At 38.6% G+C, this 18,671-nt stretch overlaps 1 protein-coding gene across 4 annotated transcripts in view; it reads right to left on the bottom strand.

The window, feature by feature from the left end:
• aak1b (AP2 associated kinase 1b) overlaps positions 1–18,098 on the bottom strand; it is a 30,982-nt gene extending 12,884 nt beyond the window's left edge. For 2 of the 4 annotated variants that reach the window (XM_065261499.2, XM_065261526.2), the window contains exons 1-20: positions 17,179–18,098; positions 14,612–14,730; positions 14,356–14,464; positions 12,075–12,217; positions 11,717–11,838; positions 11,404–11,485; positions 10,821–10,953; positions 10,144–10,247; positions 9,923–10,008; positions 9,671–9,837; positions 7,533–7,609; positions 6,864–7,169; positions 3,838–4,013; positions 3,500–3,714; positions 3,334–3,411; positions 2,025–2,084; positions 1,637–1,741; positions 1,074–1,175; positions 620–733; positions 387–491 (exon numbers count right to left, since the gene is read on the bottom strand). In XM_065261499.2, coding sequence (XP_065117571.1) covers positions 387–491; positions 620–733; positions 1,074–1,175; positions 1,637–1,741; positions 2,025–2,084; positions 3,334–3,411; positions 3,500–3,714; positions 3,838–4,013; positions 6,864–7,169; positions 7,533–7,609; positions 9,671–9,837; positions 9,923–10,008; positions 10,144–10,247; positions 10,821–10,953; positions 11,404–11,485; positions 11,717–11,838; positions 12,075–12,217; positions 14,356–14,464; positions 14,612–14,730; positions 17,179–17,344 — 2,569 coding nt within the window. In that variant the 5' untranslated portion in view covers positions 17,345–18,098. The remainder of the gene's footprint in view (positions 1–386; positions 492–619; positions 734–1,073; positions 1,176–1,636; positions 1,742–2,024; positions 2,085–3,333; positions 3,412–3,499; positions 3,715–3,837; positions 4,014–6,863; positions 7,170–7,532; positions 7,610–9,670; positions 9,838–9,922; positions 10,009–10,143; positions 10,248–10,820; positions 10,954–11,403; positions 11,486–11,716; positions 11,839–12,074; positions 12,218–14,355; positions 14,465–14,611; positions 14,731–17,178) is intronic. The other 2 variants (XM_065261518.2, XM_065261521.2) reach the window with 2 other exon arrangements.
• Between the last annotated feature and the right edge of the window lie 573 nt (positions 18,099–18,671).

Here is an 18,671-nt window from a genome sequence, read left to right as displayed (position 1 = left end):
ATGGCAGAGATTAAAGTGCAAGTGTCAACATGATAAAAGAAAATAAAAATAAAAAATAATAAAATAAAATAAAAAACAATAACACTTGACGCCTTTGCTAACAGCACGCGACAAAATGCAACGCGGTCGGTCTGAGTATGCATGACTCCTACAAGTCTTTTTGATTATTCAGAAAAATCTCACAAATCTTTAAGGAACCATTTTGCAATTATCTATAATTACTCTACAATTCGTATTCCAGTCATATGTGTACAAGATGACTTCCAGTTAAACATGTGTTTGCCAAAACAATGCATTCAAAATGTGCTAGTCACAAGTCAGATCTTGTGACATGCTTCACTTAAGCAAGAGTGAGTAGAAAGGTGTTTGTGTTTCTCAAACATTACCTTGGGAGTTTTTGGAGACGAGTACCGGTATGGGGTCAAATTCATCGTCATTGGCTGTTTCAGAGGCCGGAGGTTCAAAGCCAGACATCAAACAGGAGTCTGCAGCTAAAAGGAGGAGATGGTGGGAAAAATACAGTGGTGTTACCAATAATGCTTAAAACCATTTCCCCTGTTCTTTCTATTCTTAATAAGGTCACCTTAGTTATAAACAGCAGTAGAATGACTGATTGTACCTGGTGGTGTGTTCTGGGAGGGGCCTCCTGAGACAGGTGCGAAATCGTCCAGACAGGAGGCGGGGCCAGTGGAAAGAGAACAGCCAAGCAGAGAGTCTTCTGCAATCAATGGATCTGTAGTGTGGTGGGAGGAGTCAAAGAGAAACATCACATGAAAAGGCTGTAGATATGCTAACACAATACACAGCACATGAACATATTAGTATACACAATGTAACTTATAGCCGTGGGTGATACAGTAATACAGATTTGTGACAAATATCTTACAGTTTAACTAAAGCTGCAATCACATTTTTGTTGTGCTGAAATATGCGTCTTAAACACGCAGAGGAACTTTTCGTGAGGTGGAAGCAACACACCTTTGGTCAATATTATTTACTGCTAAATAAAAGCAACACCTCAAAAACCATTATGTAGATTTGCACCATAGCTGTGGAAAATGCTAATACTTCACCTGCTAGCGTTGCAGATGGCGGCTCTGTCTCTGCAGAGTACAGCTGTGACCGAGGAGGATCCAAACCAGGAATCAGTGAGTCCAAACACACTTCTGTATTGGCTGGGAAATAAAGATAAAAGAAATTAACTGCCCACTTCTAGAAAAATAAAAAAATTTGACTGACATACAAAGCGGCCCATTGTACTTCTTAAGTATTTATGTACCAAGTTTATCTGAAACAAATTATACCACAATAAGAGATTGTGTAAAATAATTGCATTTTATTTTTACGCAGACAGTCTGGTTGATGGTGTGCTGTTTTGTCAGGACCACAATAAGTGTAAATCAGGTCTGTGTTAAAAGTGTGGCTTCAAACCTAATAGCAAACATTAGTGACCAACATTGCCTGCAGCTTGCTTATCTCAAAATTAAAATAATTTTGATTTTCCCTCCGGTTAAATTTTTATCACATGTAACGTAATGATTGGCTGAATTTACATTAATTTAAAAGTAATGTCATCTGAAAATTCAGTTTAGTATGTGCATGCAGTGACAGAAAGACAGACGGTTAGAGCCGTTACCATCTCTTGTGTCATCTATGGAGCTGCCGAAAGGGTCGGCCATGGACAGCAAATCGGGCAGCATGAGAGAGGTATCTGGAGATTTTAGGCCCTCGATAAGCTTTTCTGTATATTAGCCAGCAAAAACAGTTCAGGTTAGTCAGAAATCACGAGAGTGGACAACAGAGGGTTTTTGAAAGCGAGGTTGGTGCTTGAAAAGAAAGAAAACAGCTACTCAGGAATTATTAAATTGGTCACAACAACGCTGGAGAAAGCAGGAGATCTTAGCAACGCAAGCGGAATAAATAAGCATGCATACAATGAGCATTAATCATATTAAATCTTAATTTGGTTATTTTAATAATGCAATTCATTGACCACAGGGTTATGCATGGTTGGCATGCATTACCTGGCACAGCCAGCAGACCAGCACCTGGTTCCAAACCCATAATGTCAACGGGTCTTTCAGCTGTGTGACATAAGAGAAACAAGCAAGACATCATGAAAAAGATGAGGTGAACAGGTACAAAAGACATTAGAAGTCATTTATGACGGGCTTTGGCGAATTGACTTTGACAGACAGCTCAGCGGAGGCACTAAAGGTAATTGATGAAAAGATGTTTGCGACATGAATGACTCGTTTGAGGTAACTATCTTAATAGGAGCCTCCTGCTGGGACTGGTGACCACCTATAGTTATCTCACAAGTGCCGAGCACGCTGAAGTGGGCAATGATTTGTAAGGAACTTCAGATACACCAAAGTACAAAATTTGAACATTAAGAAGCAGATAAAAAAGCGTAGTTGGAATCGTCTTTGGGATGCTTTTGGACTAATTCTGAATAGCCATTAGGCTTGTTTTGTCACACGGATCTGGCAACCCTGACAGGAAAATCACGGAAGTAAAAGAACGCTGGTTCTCATCCTGCGTAACAATCAAGGACTTTGCTGCCGTACGATGGCTAAACGAGCGCCTAAAAATAGTCCCCTTGGTTACTTCGGGCACTGCGTAATATCATTGCACCTCCTGCAGCCATGTTACGACACCAAAGTCCTTGATTATTACGCCAGAATGAGAGTATAGAAAATAGCAACTTTTAATTTTCCGTCGGTCTTAGTACACGATGTAACTACAGAAGAGTCAAGTTTTAAATAGGAAAAATATCGAAACACTTTGGTTATTTTTAAGGCGCGATGCTAAATGGGTTAATCAGATTCAATGGATTATGCTAAGCTATGCTAAAAGTGGTACCGCCAGACCCGGAGATCGGCTGAATAAATTCCAAAACGGTAAAAATCAAATGTTCAATTCTAGGGGAGCTGGAAAATGTGCGTATTTTCAAAAAAAAGAGAAGCTTCCCTTTAAGGATTAAAATATCAAAATCAAAAAGGTAATATTAGTAAAACTCTGTAGTAGTGTGTGGCTTTTGTACTTTTTTTTAAAGTACACTTCTACATCTAAAAACCCTAATTTAGTGCCTTATTTAGCTATAATAAGTGAAACAATCGAATTGAGTAAATATTTACTTCTTTATTCGATTAATCGGAAAAAATAATCGTCCGATTAATCGCTTATGAAAATAACGGTAGGTTGCAGCCCTAGTCTGTAAATGGCCCATATATTTTATTCATGCACGTCGACTAACATTATACGCAAGTGGTGGGTTGGTAAAAAATTACACCACCTTGTTAAATGATCAAGACTTTAAGATGCACCTACCAGCAGATAAGGGAGCGGGTTCTGCAGCCTCCAGCCCAGGAATAAGACTTTCAGTGACAATAAGAGGTTCCACGGGTTCTGCCACCACCAAAACAACACAAGTTCACAATTACACCGCTGCACTATACAATCACAAAATTATCAAAATATGTGCAAGCTCAGTTACCGTCAACTAGTTTGGTGAAGTCTTTGTTGAGCAGGTCCTCAGCTGTGAGTTTGGAGAAATTGTCGTCGCCAAAGGGATTCCAGGAGGGTTGATCTGGGGGGCTGGTCAAGCTAGCGGCTGAATCCTGAGGGTTAGATACATTGCCCTGCTGGACAGGCTGGTATACACTCTGTTGAGAAGACTGGGGCGAGTTTGATGGGGTGGTGCTAGCTGACCTAAATTTGTAAGAGAAGTGTAGGGATTTGAGCAAATATTGGTAATGCAAAAAGCACAGTGGCAGTGTGCTGGGATGTCGCAAACTTTATATTGATTAGTTATTGATAGGTTAAATTTCTCACTTGGATTTGTTTAGGCTGGCCTCTGCTGTGGCTGCCTGCAGCTGTTGAGTGGACTGACTGACCGGCACTCCGAACATAGCGCTGTGAGTGACATCACTTTGGATGCGCCTATGCCCCGCCTTCTGGGCTGTCCTTGGAGAAGAGGGAGGGGTTTGGGATTGGCCAGGGGCTGCAGGCTGAAGGTCAGAAGACAACAAGGAGAATCAGGTAAAAGCTTATGAAATGCTAAAAGTAAAGACAAAGGATGGTGTGCAAATGTTTAGATGCAGTGAAATGCCATCAACTAAATGATTAAACTTAAAAACATTTTTAAAAAACAACAAAATGATTTTGTATAGCAGACTTGGACTTTGTTCATTGTGGCATCAAAAACTAATTAATGCAAAATCTTTTTAAAATCTTACTATAAAAAATCTTATATTTGCAAATCACGTGTTTAGTATGAAGTCAGATAAGATATCAGCTTTATGAGTTCAGCGCCGTGAGAAAGTAAAAAGATTTTTGTTTTCTATCCAACGTTCCACTGTAAAACTTTCTAATGTCTCTTTGGAATTAATGCATGAATTATTTTCAAGCGATACTCCAGCCAAATATCAAAATTATCCCATGATTACCCTAAAGCAATCTGAGATACACATGTTCATCTTTCAAACAAACACATTTGAAGTTATTTAAGTAAATTAAGTAAAGTTCTCTTCCAAGCTTCATAACAATAGAAAACCATGATCAGGAAGCAACTTCTAACTTTAAACCCCAATAAAGTGCATCCATCCTCCACACGACTCCCGGAAGTCATTAAAGGTCTTCTGCCAATAATCAATATGACTTTGTAAGAAAATATCCATATTTTAAACTTTATAAACTGTAATAAGTAGCTTCCGGTAACAACGCCATTTTGGACTCATGAGCATTTTACCGTAGTGAATGCGCATTGCCTTTGCACATTGACTTTTGTAAATCACATGAGCCCAAGATGGCGTATGGACGATTTTTTTTTTTTTTTTTTGATTAATCGTGTAATTTTTTTCATGGAAGTTAAGAATTGATTCTCACAGGCCACAAATAGATTTTTTTCCCCAACTTTATTTCTGCCAACATTGAATGTAAGATTAACGTTAAATCTAATTACTAGTCTTCTCCACTAGATGTCACTCTTTTTTTGCCTTGCGCGATGTTAGCAAGGAGCGAGAGGCGAGCCTGTCATTCAATCAGTCTTTATTCAAATATATTCTTATATAATATAATATTCTATATAATCTATGTTCATTGAGTTGAATTGAGAATCGAGTATAAAAATCGAGCCGAGAATCGGAATCAAAAATCGGATCGAGAATCGAAATCGTTTCGATAGCTTGTGAATCGAAACCGAATCAATCTGGAACATCTGAATCAAAACCCAGCCCTACTTAAAGGACAAGTTCGGTATTTTAGACTTAAAGCCCTGTTTTCAGATTGTTTATGGTGAAATAGAATGGTTTTGACTGAAATTTCGACATTTGCGGCGGTCCTGAGAATTTTCGCATGTTTGTGTTTCATCTCAGACCTCTACAATGGGTTTATAGGTGCACTGGAACAATCCTTCCTAAAATGCATTAAACTTTCGTTTACAAAGACGTGAAACTCACCGAGTGGTCAGGGGTGTTCACTGATATGCTCACACAAAAATCGCTGCAAAAGACGCATTCCAACAGCTGTTTTAGCATTCGTTGTTAACTTGTGGACCTATTTTCCCAAACGCCTCACACCCGTACATTCTTCCGCTTAGAGCTTGAATAATAAACACTCCAGCCCAGGTGGTGGCGCTAATCCGCCATTGCCAATTGCAAGAATAGAAACAAAGTTCCCGGCGCGGAGTAATACCGTACCTCACAGCACATCTAATACATGTCAATGGAGTTGGTAAAAACTACGATAAAACCTGTTGGAATGTGTCTTTTGGAGCGATTTTTGGGTGAGCATACCAGTGAACACCCCTGACCACTCGGTGAGTTTCACGTCTTTGTAAACGAAAGTTTAATGCATTTTAGTAAGGATTGTTCCAGTGCACCTATAAACCCATTGTAGAGGTCTGAGATGAAACACAAACACGCGAAAATTCTCAGGACAGCCGCAAATGTCGAAATTTCAGTCAAAACCATTCTATTTCACCATAAACAATCTGAAAACAGGGCTTTAAGTCTAAAATACCGAACTTGTCCTTTAAGAGTGAGTAAATCATGAGGTTATTTTGATATTTGGGTGGAGTATCGCTTTAACAACACTACCTGCATTTCTGTTACCCTTCAAAATGTCGCAATTTTGCATAAACTCCCATATATTGCAAAAAAATTCAAACAAGGAATATATGGAAATGTTTTTTTTTTTTAATTTATAGGTCACCTGACATGCATAAATTGCAGTTGATTATTCTTTAAATATGGCAGGGTATGTTGGATCGGAGGACAAGACAGAGGAGGTGTGGTCAACTTCATGTGGGGTCACAAGATCCAACAATCGCATGACATCAAAATACCACAAGAGCAATTCGGGAGTCGACTGCTCTGTATGCTTTCAAATCGCTCCCTGCTGTATTTTCATGTCATACAGTACACATGTAGGTCCGAATGACTTTTTGTGAGAGGACAAAATTATGTTTTACTCGCATAACATCTGTAAGCGTAATGTTGTCAATTCACAAAAGTTTTTCCTTGAAGTTTAGCGCAAATCTGTATGAGAAACATAGCTATAGTCTGATCAATTTGACTGAATTTCATCAGTTGTAAAGTGCCAACATGAACATTCAGTCCTCAAGTCTGGATTATATCACAGCAAAACAAAATCAAAATCAGAATTAGAAACGTTGCCCCATCACCATCAAAATAAAAAAGCATGTTGTGACCGATCAAAAAAATAAATAAATAAATCAAGGGTGTATGTAAAATGAAAGATGAGCACCACAGTCCTTGCATGAGGTGAATGAATAATGATACAGCCGGTTCTTTGAAGCAAAGGGAACAGGGCAACATGCACTGGATGGGGGCGTTTACCCTCTCTTCAGCTTTTTCTTGGCTAGTCTGAAGCGCTGCTTGCTGGGCATTGGGTGGAACCGCTGCAGGCTCCGCCTGTGCAGGAGGTGGTGCACCAGACGGCTGAACGGCAGTGTGTTGCCCGGGAACAGGCTGCTGAACCACTGATGCTTGTTTACGACGTGCACTCCGCGCAGGTGCGGTGGGCGGAGCCGGGCTGGATGGGGGAGGAGTTGCTGTGGCTTTCAGAGGGGCGGGACTGCTGGCTGCAGCTGGAACGCTTCCTCCCGCTACGGCTGCAGTCGAGACTGAGATCGGCTGCATGGGCTGTCACATAGACAGGTACCAGACAACTAGGCTATGAATTGCAACCGTGACCTTCGCACTGCAGACCATGGTGCATAGATTTTGCTACGTTAAAATATTTTTTACAAAAAAAAACATTCACTACATAAAATGGCCTACTTTTCATTTTCCCACACATTATACTGATTACAAAAATTCATTCTAGTTATTTGCAACCAGTGACATTGCGTAGGCTGAAATTTTTGTAGTCAATAGCCAAAATAAAACATTTCCTGTTCTGCAACAGATAAAAACTTCCCACAAAAATGCTGAATCGAGTCATGGGGGTTTGGCTCAGCTGTTACAGATCCTCATTAGAGCAGCGAGAGAGAAACAGACACGTACCGTTTTCTGCTGAGGGACAGGAGGCGCTTTCTGAGACTGCAGCGCTGCGGCCGGCTGAGCCAGGTTAACACTGACGGCTGAGAGAGACAGGGGACAGAGGTGGGGGGTCAGGTGCATTTTGGGAACTTTCCGAAAAACAATCAAAGCATATGTTAATGCACAGACAGGGTTCCCACTCTAAGCCAAAGGTGAAATTTCCTAGCCCTCGTTAATCAAACGAACGTAGAAACCAGCTATATCAGAGTGAAAAAATCTGCGTATGCTCACGTATGAGATTCATTAAACTTTCTTATGTGGCCAATTACAAGTCACAAAATATTTTTCTTTTCAGACGGACTGCAAAACAAACTCTCCTCCTCTTGTGCGCGCCGGCGTGTCCAAAACAATGCAATATGGGCAGTATTCCGAGCAACGACTCATCCACAGAGTATTTCCTCATTAGGAAATATGTTTTTAAATGTGTTTTAAAAAGTTTGAAAGCACTGTCGGACGCTTTGTGGTGATGACATTAATGTGGAGAGATCATAGTTTAGTTTGCTTGTATTTCTAGTCAAAGCTTTTATTCTTCAAAATGAGTTACAAATTAAAACAAGTTAAAATCTTGGACAAATCTTGGACTATTCTGGACGTCATAAAATTTGGTTAAACGCAAAGCCTATTATTTGCGATGATGCATAAGTCTATGGGAAAAATTAATGGGCTTTTTGGGACTCTTAAAAAAATTAAAGTGCTTTACAATGCCATAACAGAACCTTTATTGTTTAAAAATAAAGAACCTTCAACATCCAAAGAACCTTTCTGTTTAAAAAAAAAAGTTATTTGTGATCAAAAAGGTTCTTAAAATGATAAAAAATTAAAAAAGGGTTCTTTGTAGAACCAAATATGGTTGTTCTATGGCAGGGCTGTCAAAACCATTACACATACAAACTAGACAACTAGGCCACATAAGTAAAGAACAAATTTTACCTACTTGAATAAGTCCTCCTAAAGTGAACATGAACACAGTAATAAATAAAACCATTAACCTTTCTTTGCTAATGAACATTTTGAACACTAATGATCAGGGTTCCCACACCTTAGTTCACTTCAAATTCAAGGACCTTTCAAGGACTTTCCAGGTCCAATACCCTCAAATTCAAGGACCAAATGTGGGGACACATTTCAAGTTGAGAGCAAGGTTACATTGTGTTACCTTTTAAGATACATTGTTACAGTTCCCTTTTGAGGGAACTCGCGCTGCGTCACTGCGATGACAATTTGGGGATGTCTCCAAGGGTAAGTGCATCTGAATGTGTATATCAAATTCAACCAATGGTGAGGCTTAACGACAAAGACAAGTTTACGCGGGAGCCAGGAAATATATCGCTATCTGAAATATTGCCAAAGACGGCAATACAGGGACACAGGAAGTATGGCAAGGGAGATGCAGCTTCTCGTTCCCTTCTCAGTGAACAATAGTTACATATGTAACCAGAGACGTTTTCATTTGTCAAACACATCGATGCAAAAAAGCATTTTGGTATGAATCAACATTCGCATACAGAAGATATAAGCATTTAAAGCGAAGTTTAGCACGTGTGCTTAAAAAGTCTAGAATTTAATGATATTATCCTACACTACACAGGGAATAATATGGATTTTCGCCCCAGAAAAGTTCTTGCATAAAATAGATTCAAGCACTTTCAATGACCTGTATCTATCTATTTATATTTTCAAAAACTTTCCAGGGCTTTGAATTTTTCCCCCAGATTCACAAACTTTCAAGGATTTTAAGGACCAGTGGGAACCCTGAATGATGAGTAGTCAATTAGCTTAGGAAAAAAATGCTACAGACCATACTTTTAATATTTTTTATGTTACTTTAACTTAACGAATTAAGTTAAACAATTTTAACTTGTTTTTATAAGTTATGTCAACTGACATTGGCAAAACAAAATTGTTTTAACTTCATGCTTCATTTTTTTTACAGTTTAGATCAATTTGATTTCCTTTCATAAGCAGTTTTCATCATTAGACGAGTGCACGCATACTGTACAAGCACTGCCAGATTTTTGAAACCCCGCATACATTGTACGCATAGGTCGTGCATGTGCCCATAGGAGAATGTAGTATATAAATGTGAGGTGTATTGTTTGTACCTATAGGCTGGGTGGCTCCAGCAGGCAGGTTGGCTCTTTTGCGTGGTGTAAGGGCAGCAGGCTGGATTGGCAAGATGCCCCCTAGTGCCTGAGGCTGGGACTGTGCCGCTTTGGGCCGCTGGCGGGGAGTGATGGAGGTTTCAGTGGTGGGAATGGGGTCTGTAAGTCTATGAGACAAAAACACAAATCTTACAGCCACCTCAAACACAGCAACCGATTCGACAACACAGCATTAAATCTCTGGACACGTACCTCGCCTTGGTTTGCGTCTGGCTCTTTTTCGCCGCCGCTTCACTTGCTCGGATTGGCTCAGGAAGTTTTGCAGGAATGGGAGAATTCTGTAGAGAAATTTATGATTTCAAGCATTCCTGAATGCTGATTCACAAAACCACCAATTTAACAACCAATCCCTTGATTCCAGAAGTAGAAGCATGAGGCGAGAGCGACCTCAGATGAGAGAAAGTGAGACTAACCTTGACGTTTTGGACAGGGCAGTCCCGCCGAGCCAGTTTGAAAGCAAAGAAAGACACCTGATAAATGTCAGGCCTCTTATCAGGGTCCGGTTCCAGCATGTAGCCTGAAATATCACCACCAAAAAAGAGAAGGAGAGTGAAAGAAAGACAGATTGAATGTGCTGCCACATGATGGAGGAAAAACCAGAGAGGGGTGTTTTTCGACAGGTATTAACTTTAAAGAACAGTTCACCAAAAAATCTGTATTGTGTCACAATTTACTAATCCCTACTGCTGTTCCAACTTATAAGACTTTTTCTCTTCTGTGGAAAAAAAGGAGCTATCCAAGAATATCCTGGCCTGTCTTTGCAACTAATAAAAGTAAACGGAGACGGGTGCTGTCTTTTAAAACTGCACAATAGCTTTTTGTTGTGAACAGACCAACATGTTCAATGTTGTTGTTGTCGGTTACCTAATTCCATAATTTTATCCATCAATCACTTTTATTACACAGACAAGAGCATCCAGGATATTTCCTAAAAAGTTTATTATATTCTTTCACAGTGATTTAGAACGACAAGACAGTGAGTGAATTTTTGGGTGAACTGTTCCTTTAAAATCCAGACCCACAGCCAGACTAAACAGCGTTGAGACGCGTGGCACGGGGGAGACAGGCACATGAAGTGAGAGCTACTCACGGATAAGCCGGTGCATTTCTTGGGAATAGCGGGAATTGTCTGGAATTGTGAAGCTGCCGTCACATATGGCAACTTGACTCTCGCCGAAAGGCAGCGTGAAGAAACAGAGCTTGTACAGCAGACACCCCATGGCCTGAAAGAAAATTGCATGCCATTACAAAGTACACTAACAAATATTATTTAATTGGGCAATTTTAGTAATAGAACAACCTTGAATAAACGTAATAAAAATCAAAAATTTGACTCTTTTACATCTATACAGACCGATTTGTATGGACCATTTAAGTAATAGAGCGACCTTGAATAAGCTTATTGAAACACTTAACTTTTACTTTCACCTTTTGTACATCAATACCAACCCATGTAGTTTCTAAAAACTTCTGAGAAATACTAAGAAACTTTTTAAAGGACCTGAAGTTCTTTTAATCGTCTTTACATTTTAAGTTTCAAGGCTTTCGGCCCCTTACCTTACCTCTGACTTTTAAAAAAAGATTAGTATGGGGCGGTTTCCCAAGCAGGACATATCCTAGTCTCAAACTTAAATGCATGTTTAAGCTGCTGGGTTATTGATATCTTTGCTTACCCAGATATCTGCTTTGGTGGTGATGATTTTGCCATTATACAGATTCACCATTTCTGGAGCACGATAGGATAAAGTTGTGTATCTAAACAAAACACAGATTCACATTTTTCACGCTGCATCAGTACCACTCCTATTCTTTTATAGAAATACATACTATATATTCCTGATCTATATCATTTATATCTTACTTTGATTTGGGATAAACATTGAATAAATATATAAAGACTGTAGCATGAAAACAAAAGTGAAACAGGCAATACATAACGCCGAAAAATGTTGTAACACAAACTATAAAAACAGAGGAGAGAGATACTTTTTGATTTCATCTTCCACAATAGTCACTCCTTCAATTTGAGGGTTTTGAAACTTCATAGTGGCGCTGCCAAAATCACACAGAACATAGTGTCCTCGATCATGGAGAAGGATATTTTCCACCTGCAAAAACAAGAGAGACATCACATCTCTAATGGTTTCAAGAGGGTACTAAACCATGTGACACAGACATCCGGATGTTCAAGTGTTCCTCTGAACAGAAACACTGGATCAATCACACATCACTGCTAAGTGCGCCTCATTCCTGATTTTCTTGGACAATAATGTCCGTTTCTTGGAACAGCAGTGTGCAAGATGAATTTAGAAAATATGAAAACAGTAAAAGTGAGAAAAATAACCTTGAGATCGCGATGGATTATGGGAGTTTTGTATTGGTGCAGACGTGCGACGGCCTCGCAAGTATCGCAGAAGATCTGCAGAGCTTCCTGTTCACTGAAACCAGTCTGTAAGCGCTGATTCATCAGATTCACCACCTGACCACCTGCTCACACGAAATCAATAAAACACCAAAAAAATATGAACAAAACTGGATAAATTAACAAAAATGTTAATTACATTTCTGACTTTTATAGATGGTGGTTTATTTTGTATTTAAAACATTCATGACATTTTATAAAATACATTGATTTATCATAAATTATGTTAAATTAAACCTGAGAAAAAGAGGGAAAAAGAAGAAGAGAAAAGATGAAAGTTTAAGATTTTTTTGTCATGATTTTGTTTTTTTTGGAGGGGGCATGACAAAAAACTTTGAGTACCACTGGTATAGAGTTATAAAGTTATAAATAACTCTAATGCAGGATTTACACCAGAAGTGGTAGACGCTGCAAGCGCAAGTGATTTACATGTTAAGTCAATACAAAGACACGATTAGGCATCCTGCGCGAAATTGAGCATTGACAGGTGATCCGCGCGAGTTCAAAAATATGGCTTTAGCGGATTTTTCGCACCGCGTTAACCAATCAGGAACTTGCTGTAGTAGTGAAGTGATTACAGGATGCGAGCGGAGTGGCGGAGTCGCAGAAGCCCCTTCATGAAGCGAATTTCAACCGCGAATGTCTCGAATGACTAGAATTTTACATGCAGCTTTCATGTGCAAAGCAGCGAGTGAACTCAAATGTTCAAGCATCCATTTATGCGCGAATAGCGCGTTTTTGCCTTCTCTACCGCGGCTGGTGGGAATGCACCATAAAGATGCGTTCACACCAGACACGGAAAAAGCGGCAAGCGCAAGTGATTTACAAATTAAGTCAATGCAAAGCCGCGAATAGGCCTCCTGCGCGAATGGCGACGCGGATGGCGCATTCCGCGCAAATTAAGCATTGACACGTGATCCGCGTGAGTTCGAAAATCTGGCTTTGGCGGATTTCCGGGCTGTGTTAACCAATCAGGAGCTTGCTCTAGCAGTGAGGTGATTACAGGAAGCGAGTAGATGCAAAAAAAAAAAAAACAACAATGGAGGACAATCATCATTGCTATACGAGGCATCTTCGTACTTTTACAGAAATAAAAAGGATCTGGTTTGGAAGAAAGTTAGTGAGGAGGTCAAACAATAAAATTTACTCAATTTGAGCTATATAAGCCTCTCCCATGATGCAAATTTACATGTGAATGTCTTGAATGACTAGAAATTCATGCGCAACTTTCACACGCGAATAAAGCTTTCATGTGCTAACTATGTGCAAATAGTGCGTTTTTGCCACCTCTTCCACGTCTGGTGTGAAACAAAATTTAACCAGTGGTTTTTCAAAAACTTTTTGTCATGCTGTCATCTTTCTATAACAGTTTATTATGTAGTGTAAAATTGTTATTGATGGGTTGTTTGGCGGCGTCATTAACTGCTTGCACGCGCAACCAAGAGGCGTGCCTTGTGTTGCAGGTTAGTGTTGTAGGCAAGTAGCTGTGTCTGTAAGTCAAAATGCCAAGTAGTTGTTGTGTGGATAATAGTACCAACAGAGCAGTGCTGGGTGCCTGATGTTAACATACCAGTAGATGTGACTATTACGTTACTAGCCTAACATTATAATTCATACATGTATTACAGTGACACTGCACAAATAAAGACAGAAAAACAGCTCAACAATCGGGCTTTCTGCCACCTGGATGCGCACGCACCCTGTAATGTTTGTAAACCGGCAACCCGTCTTTAGAAAGATGCGGGGTATGTGGGGTTTTTGTAATATTTACATATTTTTTATCTCAGTACTCAAAAGTCAATAGACATGTATGTCACCATCAATAAATGTTTCATTCCCTGTAAAAGCCATCACATATCGTGTGTCAAGATACATATACCCAATGCTAAAAATAGAAATCAACATCAACAGATCAATCCTACAGCTACAATAATTCCCATCATGAACTTATGGTCATAATACAAAATGGAGATCATCGTCTGCATAAGTTTTATGCAGTGTCTGGAATTCTAGTGTCTGGAATTTAAACTCAAACTAATTTGGGATCTGTCTTTGTTTAATGAGCGCCCCAATGTGGACTACTAACAAAAGTGCAGTAAAAAAATGGTGTAACTCAGTGTTACTCCCATCCTAAGATATTTTAGGTTTAGTGGCCTATATAAAACACCTGATTTAACTAATCATCTTATTAGGGTAACATTACCTCTGCAGAAGTCCATGAGGATAAACACCTCCCAAACATCTCCACCCCCAACAGCTGTGATGCTGGAGTCCAGGAACCCCACAATATTCTTATGACCATTCAGATCTCTCTGTTAAAGAATTCACACAGGACAAAGGAAAGTGAATGGGTGACTGAACCAGAGAAAATATTAAAAATAGTTTTGCTACTTCTAAATGCCCAAAAAACATCCCAGCTGATACTTCAGTTTTCCTCATGTAATGGAGTGTTTGCTCACCATGATCTGGATCTCAAGCTTGCAGACCTGCAGATCATGCTCATTGTTGACATACATCCTCTTCAGGGCACAGCGCACCCCCTGACTTGTGCGTACCAGGAACACGATAGCGAACCCACCTTCAGAGGCAAACAAACATAAGACATTATCTTAAGACAAGACAAGGCCTTCACAAAGTGTTAAAACGTCCATGTTTTAACTATGACACATTACTACCCCCTCGTGGAGGAAAGCCTAAATTAAATTGACAAAGGGACCAAAGATTTATGTGGGGACAAGTATCTTAAAAAGACTTAGAGGAAAGCACTTTTATCGCTGGGGCCCCTGTAAGCAACCACCTAGAAACCACCAAAAACACTGATACCCAATCATCATAGGACAAATCAAGTACATATTATGCAATGTGTCATATTACTTATTTTAAGTTAACCTCCCTAAACGTCTCCATACATAGTCCACATTTCAGTCACATTAAAATATGGTTTAACATAGAAATTTGTGAAGTTTATGGTATGGATATGGATGTGACATTTCTTTGTGATGGGTGACAATATTGAAAGATGCACTAACTATAATAATAAAAAAAATGTTTGAAAACTTAAAAAGATATCTATCATTGATATTTTAGCCACCAATTCTATATAAATCTGAGATATAAGTATGATTAAAAAATTTGGTAAACGTTTTGGTAAGGTTGATCTTTATATACAGGTTGATTATTATATACAGCTCATGATATTACAGTCCATGTATAAGCATATGTTAGCAATGCCTCAGATTCAATGCATTGGCATAATGCAAAGTGGGATGTTGTTCTATAAAGTGGGCACAGGGGAAGCTGGCAGGGCAAAAGTAGGACACAAGTATGTGACTTTAACTCTGAAGTCTAGCTCTGTTAAAACAGACAATTTCAACAGAGTAAACATGACTTTCTTTCTGCAACGCAGACTATAATGTGTTTTATATGTTTTTATATTGTGGAGCTGGGAAGTGTGCAAAAACAAAATTATAAAGAGGAAAATGACATCTGACAATCCGTTTCATTCATGACAAACATGCATTCTGTTTACTCTTCTTTGTGTTATTAGGGTGTTTCTTAAACGTGTAAGATAAACAATGGACATGCATGCTTTACAACAAAGAAAATAGACAGATTATTTAACATATGAACCTTTTGAGACTTAAGTTAGTTTATAATTATTATATGATATAGGGCTGTCACAATTATAAAATTTGGCTGACAGTTAATTGCCTAATAAATTTTGATGATTGTGACGATTAATTGACTGTTTTATTGCTTTGACATTTAATTCTCATACATTTTGTTTGTTCATGAAATAATTTTTATACATTGTTGTGATTATTTAAATTAAATCTTTTGCACAGCAGTGAATATTAATAGTCATAACACATATTTAAAAGTAATTATTTAATGATAATAGTTTATAGACGGTTTTTTCGGACGCACGTGATACACGTCTGGATCCGAACTTTACTTCCGGTTTTGTTTTTTTAATGATCTGACTAGTTGCTAAACTGATCTCTTGAACAAATTCCTCGTCGAAAATAACAAATGTTTTGGTCTCCTAGGTAATCTATGTGTTGTTGTTTTTTTGCTTGTTATATAAATAAACTACGTTTAAAGTACTTCGTTGTTATTTATTATTAGCGGAGTTTACCGGAAGTTATGTGCAGACCGCGAAAGGGGCTTGTTTATGTTGTTACTGCTGAAACCGTCTATACTGCTTATAAAAGTTTTGCAGCATTTCTTTAAATGCTGTTTTTTCCACTGTATTAAATGGCTTTGCAATGTATCGCATTACACTGTCAGTTAAGGTACGCCATCTGATACGGTCTCATTTATTCAGGCGCTACAGCTCCCCCTTGTGTTTTTTAGAGAGATGTGCAATCATTGCGGTGATCTGAAATCATCGCAATGAGGTCAAACAATTACGTTCAGACGATTATTTAATCATTATGAAGTATATAGTTTTAAATGTGAATATTTTTCTTTCAAAATCGTAGCGGTTATTCTAAGTGGTCTTTATTAACACCCTGAACCATGTGGATTACGTCTGAATGGATGCACTATTTTGGGATTCAAAGTCCCAGTTTACTACCATTATAAAGCTTGGAAGAAGAATGAAATTTTTTATTATAACTCTAATTGTGTTCGTCTGAAAAAATAAAGATAATCATACATCAAGGATGGCTAGAGGGTGAGTAAATCATGGGGTAATTTTCATTATTTGCTGGAGTGAACCTTAATAATTTTTATGGATTGATTTGATTCAGTGATTACAACTTCAGTGGGTTCCAAATATCCAAATTTGGAGCAGACAAATAAACTAACTACTCTGAAAGTATTTCATCATATCACAGTTTTAATGTTCATTATTGGGTGATTTAGTGGCTAAAGACAATGGGAAAACAATTGTGCCCCTGAACCATAAATTCGGGTTACTCCAGGAGACTGTATCTTAATCACCCAGTTCTGTACAGACTTGAATTGGGTGATTAATCAAAACAAACAAGATGACAGTTAATGAAAAAACACCTTCACATACCTTCTGCTAAAGTCTCTTCAACAGTCACCTGGTGTTTACCCACAGTAAAAGCCCGCCCGATGAAGTTCCCCCCAACACCACTGCTGGACCCAGAACCTCCAGCTGCTCCTCCAGAACCAGGTCCAGAACCCACCAGTTCTCTCCGGGAGTCAAAAAACTTCTTCATTGTGTATCAGAAATCTTCTACTTTGACTCTCAGATCAGCAAATCAATAATCAAGTGGGCTGTTCTGGTGCCTGAGGTTCAGATCAGATGTGACTGTCAAACATGGACTCACAGCCCAAATCAGGTGCCAATCACAGTTTAAATAAACCGTGTATGCAAAGTAGACAGACGGTATGTGCACTAAATTAAAGCAACTTTTTTGACTATGATCAGACACAAAACATATATTAGAGAATCAGATGCTCTGATATGATTGATGTGTGTTTGATGTCAATAACGGACGATATCAAGGTATAATAATTAAATCCAGCTAAAAACATCAACAGCAAAAAGATATACAGATATGATTGTTTTGATGGATGAAAGTCAAACCCTCCATCATCAACTAGCTGTGCAGTCGTTAAAATAACTGACTTAGCACAATAAAAACTGAGGTCATGCGTTTAATATTTAAACAAATGGCTCTTCCAACACTAAATGCTCAAAGTCATTTAAATTAATCTCTTATTTGGTAAAAATATATTAATAATTTAAATTCAGCACAGCTAAGCGCTAACGTTAGCATCCCTGCTAAATACGCGCAAACTGGAGAAACGTTTCATCCGCGCGGCGCTGTCGGAACCCTGCCGGTTAACGGTTACCGTGTGCGGTTTGATTTAAGCAGAAAAACACAATTCAGTCCGTTATAAAGGTGTTATTCATGGCGAGTCCGTCTGCGGCTTCGGATGCTGCAGATGCGCCAGCTAACCGGAAACAACACCGGAAGCGTGAAGCTGTCCACGAGCGCAACGAAAATGACAATAAAAGTCATTTATTTTGAAATGCTTAATAAAGTGTATAGCGGTCTAAACGCCACAAATGTTGCCTTCGAACCGTCATGACAGTTAAAACGACTTGCTAAACATAATAGATTAACAATGGTATGAAAAACAATTCAATTCTTTACCTTTTCATCATCATTTTTGAATTATAAAATATAAATGCAGCAATATATGTGTCCATCAGTATAACATACTGTATTTTGTCTTTAATTTAAGGAGAAGTTCTGATGTAATTATTTTGCATCCAGATTTTATGACCCCCTGACAGGGCATAAAGATAATCACTTTTGAGTTATAAAATATAAATACAGCAATATATGTGTCAATCAGTATAAAATGCTGTACTTTGTCTTTAATTTAATTAAAAAGAAAGGTCTGATGTAATTATTTTGCATCCAGATTTTATGACCCCCTTGACAGGTCATAGAGATCATCGATTCTGAATTATATAATATATATGCAGTTATATACGGTATGTGTCCATTAGTATAACATGCTGTAATTTGT

Source organism: Paramisgurnus dabryanus, chromosome 10, assembly GCF_030506205.2.
Source record: "Paramisgurnus dabryanus chromosome 10, PD_genome_1.1, whole genome shotgun sequence".
NCBI classification, from domain to species: domain Eukaryota; kingdom Metazoa; phylum Chordata; class Actinopteri; order Cypriniformes; family Cobitidae; genus Paramisgurnus; species Paramisgurnus dabryanus.
This window is presented reverse-complemented; position numbering and strand designations above follow the sequence as displayed.